This window comes from Oryza glaberrima, chromosome 2 (genome assembly GCF_000147395.1).
Source record: "Oryza glaberrima chromosome 2, OglaRS2, whole genome shotgun sequence".
NCBI classification, from domain to species: Eukaryota; Viridiplantae; Streptophyta; class Magnoliopsida; order Poales; family Poaceae; genus Oryza; species Oryza glaberrima.
In genome coordinates, this window is record NC_068327.1 from 6,907,240 (window position 1) to 6,913,060 (window position 5,821).

At 41.8% G+C, this 5,821-nt stretch overlaps 1 protein-coding gene across 1 annotated transcript; it reads left to right on the plus strand.

Moving 5' to 3' along the window:
• The first annotated feature begins 1,074 nt into the window (after positions 1-1,074).
• LOC127764466 (protein NDL1-like) lies at positions 1,075-5,593 on the plus strand. The gene is made up of 11 exons (XM_052289350.1): positions 1,075-1,393; positions 3,516-3,615; positions 3,696-3,793; positions 3,916-4,004; positions 4,094-4,154; positions 4,236-4,322; positions 4,392-4,469; positions 4,566-4,622; positions 4,714-4,769; positions 4,860-4,995; positions 5,086-5,593. The coding sequence occupies exons 1-11, from the start codon at positions 1,331-1,333 to the stop codon at positions 5,305-5,307; spliced, it is 1,047 nt and encodes a 348-aa protein (XP_052145310.1). The 5' UTR covers positions 1,075-1,330; the 3' UTR covers positions 5,308-5,593.
• Positions 5,594-5,821: the final 228 nt, after the last annotated feature.

Consider the following 5,821-nt stretch of genomic DNA (forward strand, 5'->3'; position numbering starts at 1 on the left):
AATTACATGAATTGTTGAGCATTTCAGCGTCTAATACCACTGTCAATCTCTCTGATCGAGTGTTTCGGCACCATTGTCGCACTATTACTCCATATTTTCTTGATACGAAATATTATTCTATTTAGAATCTAGAATGTACACGATCATCGCTTTTTTATGAAAAAGTACGAATTACCCCACTCAACTATCATGGTTGACTGAATTACCCCCTCCAACCATAAAACCGGACATTTGATACCTCAAAGTATTGAAACCGGATAAAATTACCCCCTTGGCTCAATTAGGAGCGGTTTAGATCCTACGTGGCATACACGTGGTAATCCCATTAAAAAAAACTTTGGGCCCTACTTGTACACGTCATGTACTCCTACCTCACCCCTCTCTTTCTCTGTTTTCTCTCTCTGCTGCTGGCGAGTGGGACGGGGATCGGAGGACAGGCGGTGACGGGCTGACTACGGACACGACGCATAAGTGACCGCTTCCGTGGTAGTGGTATGTGCGGAGAACGCGACGGCGGCGGTTCGGATAGAGAAGGTCGTGGCGAGGGAGGGCGGGCGACGGGCGCGGCGGGGAAGGCCACAACTTCGCCGGAGCGCAAGCTCTCTATCACGCTTGGGACCAACTCCGCCTTCGCCGCCGGCCACTTGATCCGCCTCCTTTGCCGGACGGACGATTAAAGTTGGACAAAGAAACTCGTGGCTGCACTTATTTTAGGACGAAGGGAGTAGATATTTTGAAGAAAAGTTAGCAAGAGATGCAGCCTCTTGAAAATTTACCTTAACCTATTTCTATCATTCAATTCATACGTTTTATCTGTGGCTAATCGAACGGTTATTTCCGTGTTTTGTACAGCAAATGTTACAATCCTGGGATTTATTTTCCCATTCTTTCGAGCTATTTTGACGGAGTGATTCTCATCCTCTGATTGGACTTCTACACTGACTGATTTACCCTTGATCATACTACTAGTACATTAGTACTACTATTCCTTTCCATAAATGGCAAGTAACAAATCACCCAGGGACTGAGCTGCAATAATAGGAAAGCTCAAGAATGGCGGCGCGAATTTAGCAGCAACCCTCCCTCGTCAAGGGAGGAAAGAAGAAGCCGACGACGACGACGACGACGAAGAGAGAGAAATTCAGAGAAGCTCGCTGCTCTTCGTTTATAAGCGACGCCAAGACAAGTCGGGTGGTAGAGAGAGAAAGTGAGAGTAGAAAGGGAGGACATTTGTAGTACTATTCCGTAGGAGAGAGAGACAAGAAGGAGAGAGAGAGAGAGAGAGAGAGAGAGGAGGCGGCCCGTCCGGCGTCGAGGTGGGCGGCGGCGGATGGGGGACTCCGGCGGCTCCGTCGTGTCGATCGACGTGGAGCGCATCTCCTTCGGCGGCAAGGTCCGGGGACCATCTCTCTTTCCTTCTTGCTTCCTCTCGCCGTGGTTTCTTGGGTGGGGGCGCTGCTCGCATTGGGGATACGGGATGAGCTTGGCGGCCATATTTTTTTTCTTTTTGGAGATTTTCTTGGATTTTCGTCGGTTGCATTGCGCTGTTCTTGAATTTTTCCTAGTATATATGGAGGAGTCCAAACTAACGGAGAATTTTTAGGATACCCCGAATCTTGCGAGTCAAACCGTACGAGAATTCATCTCCGATTAACCATGTGTTTTGCTCTATGTTTTTTTCCCCAAAAAAGAAGGGAGCTGCTTTTTATGCGCGTGTTTACGGCGTATTTTCTCGCTGCTATTTGTCACCGCAATCTGCGGTTCTGCATTCGTCACCTGCTGGAGTAGAATCGTAGCCGTGTTCGTCGTCGTCTTCAGCCTACGTATGCCGAAAATTCCACCTGTAATAGTGCTACAACCTGCTGTTCTTGCCTGGCATATGGTCCTTTTCTCGCGGAGAAAATTAAGCTAATTTAGTTCGTCAGTTAGTCGCCTTGCATATGCGCTTAATTGCGCGATTTTTAGCTCAAAAAGAGTCAGAGTTGGACTGCCGTTGCGTGCTTGCTTCGTTGTCCTAACAACCACTTTTGTTGCAGCGCCTGTTTCTTTAATTGTTTCAGTTCTTTATTTGATTATCTAGGTTTCATGCTCGTAAATTTCCGTCGACTATTCCACTGTACAAATTCCTTTTTCTCTCTATGTACGAGAGAAATTGGAGCTAAATAAATAATTTTTTTTATGTATGGTTGATGATTATTTGCTCTATAGAATCTTCTGTCCGTGTTTGACCGTGGACTAGTGTTTGAGTAAGTGGGTAAAAAATATTGAGTGTAGTTTACAGGTCTCTTTCATGTTAATTTCACCAGTTTTTTTTTTTAAATAGGATGCTTGTGATGTGGCTGCAAAATCATTCCTCTTTACAGAACAATCACTCTTCCTGTGTTAGAAAAACATAGTAATTAGGTGCTGTCATTTGGGCCTTTTGCTTCTGTGATGGTGAAGGGATCGCTTGTGGTTCGTATCATGATCTGTGGTACTTTACTTTGTCCTACAAGAGATGTTTGTGGAATCATCGCTTTAGTTCCACTCATCATAATAAAACTATTATATTATTCCCCTTTTCTTTTGTTAGCATCTTGTCAGCCTTTAGTATAATATATGCAGAAAACAAAGATCCTTCAATCATGAAGTCATCCCCTTTGCGTCATTTTGGAGAAATTCTTTCCTTCAAGCGTCAGGGGAGGACTGCCACCTTTTCTCACCTGATGGAGAAAAACAGGAGGATAGTTCTTGCTTGACCAAGTTTAAAGGACCATTTCTCTTTGTATCGGTGTCTCTGAGGTTGCTGACAAACTTAGTTGTAGTACGGTCACAGGAAGCACATGATTTCTTAGTTGTTAAGCATTCTGTAGATGCATATATATTTACTTTGATTGGAACATTTCTATTATCTTCTTTGTATACACTTTGGGGACTTGAGTGCTTCCATATGGTGCGTTTGCTTATCTCAAATAATAATTGATTTTGGTATAGTGCAAATTTAAATACATTGTTCCATTGATTTTCCTCCTAGCAAGTTTTACCTTTTGTACTGACTGTGTTTTTTACCTTCTAGTGTTGATGAACTGAAAGTTGTATCAATTTGAAGGCTTATCTTGATTCTAATTATGATATTCATCTAGCTCAGGATGTAGACATGTTGTTGGTTTCTCTAGTCTTGCGGATTCCATGCCTATCCTCTGGATTCCATGCCTATCTATTTTGGACAGATAAGGCTAATTTGGCATATCTATTTTGTATTTTAGTTAGGATTGGGTTTTCATGACGATGCTTCACATTAACAGTAATATTTTGTTCTTAGCTGATTTGCCACAGTTTTCACCTTTTTGTATTCACAGAACATTTTTTTTTGGCTGGAAAAATAGGGCCTTTCTGTTATGTAAACTCATGCAGCTTCTTTTATGTGCTTTGCAATGTGCAAAAATCTTTTTTTCTGTTAGATGCTATTTTGATTAAAATTGTTCTCATTGTTTTTCTGTTGTTTAAGCAGTTCTTCCACTCTCTTGTTTCTTCAGGAACATCATATACATACCAATCATGGACCCGTATCTGTTGCGGTGTATGGTGACCATGACAAGCCGGCTCTTGTTACTTATCCAGATATTGCTTTAAATCGTAAGTACCACATAATAGTTTAAAGTGCAGCTGTTCTCTCCGCAAATTGTTCCAGTAATCCGACATACATTTATTTACAGATATGTCTTGCTTCCAAGGATTGCTCTTCTGCCCTGAAGCTGCTTCATTGTTGCTTCACAATTTTTGCATTTACCATATCAGCCCCCCAGGACATGAGGTTGGCATTATGCATTTCATTAGCACTGAAATCTGCATTTGCCTTAAATATGACAAACTATATACCCACAATTTTACTGTCTTGTTTTCGCCCTTTTATGCCCTAATTTGACAATCATGCAGTTGGGGGCAGCTCCAATTTCGCCAAATGCTCCTATACCATCTGTTGATGATTTGGCTGATCAGGTTGCAGATGTTCTCGATTTCTTTGGGTAATATTCTATTAGATTGCCTAAAATCTTCAAATGGCCATGCCCAGTTTTTGTCAATTCTATTCTCTGATCAAATTTGCTCTTTCCAGGTTAGGTTCCGTAATGTGCTTAGGTGTCAGTGCGGGTGCTTACATTCTTACTCTCTTCGCAGTAGGTGTTTCTTCAAGCCAGCATTTTGTCCATTGCTTATTCATCGAAACTTATTATTGAACTATGTATTTTTTATGGCAGGCGAAGTATAGGGATCGTGTACTAGGTCTTATTCTTGTTTCTCCCCTATGTAAACCTCCCACGTGGACTGAGTGGTTTTATAATAAGGTAGCTGTTGGTAAATGACCTACCAAGTTAATTTAATAATAGGGGGTTATACTGACTAATTCTTTTTAGGTGGCATCCAATTTGTTATATTACTATGGGATGTGTGGACTGGTGAAGGAGGGCTTACTGCAGCGGTACTTCAGCAAGGTATCTAAAATTAATTTCATTTATTCTAATTACCATATTACATTACCTTTGCATGCTTGAGCCTTTTCTTATGGTATCCTTGAATTCTATTTTTAGGAAGTGCGGGGGTGCTCTGATTTACCTGAATCTGACATAGTGCAAGCTTGTAGAAGTGTAAGTATCACATTTTTTTCCTTCCTCGATTGTTTACTCAGCTGTTCTTTAGATATATTAGATGTTAACTCTCTTTGTACACATTTTCCAGTTGCTAGATCAACGGCAGAGCATGAATGTGTGGCGCTTCGTACAGACAATGAACATGTACACATTCTACACTTGTTATCATTTTCAATAACTGCAGGGTCAACTTCCACGAGACTGAGCTCTAACAAACCTGGGAACGATTTACAGGAGATATGACTTGACAGAAGACCTGAAGCAGCTTCAGTGTAGGACCCTTATTTTTGTCGGCGAGTACTCTCAGTTCCATACTGAGGCTGTTCACATGACATCAAAGCTGGACAGGAGATACTGTGCTCTAGTTGAGGTAAATTCACTAGTGTGCTTAATTACCTCAAGATTTTCATTGAAATTAAAATGCTGGTTTCATAATGACTTTTTTTGCCATCTGTTCCAGGTCCAAGCATGTGGGTCGCTCATAACGGAGGAGCAACCACACGCGATGCTTATACCCATGGAGTACTTCTTCATGGGTTATGGCCTGTACAGACCAAGCCAGTTGGACTGTAGCCCGCGCAGCCCCCTCAGCCCATTCTGTATATCACCCGATCTCCTGTCACCCGAAAGCATGGGAGTAAAACTAAAGCCAATCAAGACAAGAGTCAGGCTTGAAGTGTAGCATAGCACACAGGTAAATAAGGGTGGTGCAGAGGGGTGTCGCTTAGGGCTGACATGGTGTGAGTTTAGGCTAACCTGATGGTCGGTTTACCGAGTTATAATTTTTTGGTGGGTAAAACAAGATAATTTTTATACTGTCATGTAGATATAGGAAATGCTAGGTTGGTCAGGTCTGGTGGGGTGGGGTTGTATTCCATTAATTTGTAGCCATAAACCTGTAAATTGTTACACATTGTTTATCAAAAGCAAAGGAAAATAATAGCAGAAAGGTGAGCTGTTGGTGATCATTAGATGGTGCACGTTGCTGTCTCTTGTGCTGTGGGTTGCCTGTGCTGAAGGAAATGTTCTTTGTGAGCTGGCTTGTGAACCTAAATTCTTATTCGTTCATTGTATAGTTTTGTTCCATCAGTCTAGATGAAGCCTTTTTATTTTATTGTGAGCTTTCAGTGGCACGTTGTTGCCTTATTTTCCATACAGGATGCCTTGTCAAGATATGATATGTGCATTAAAATGTG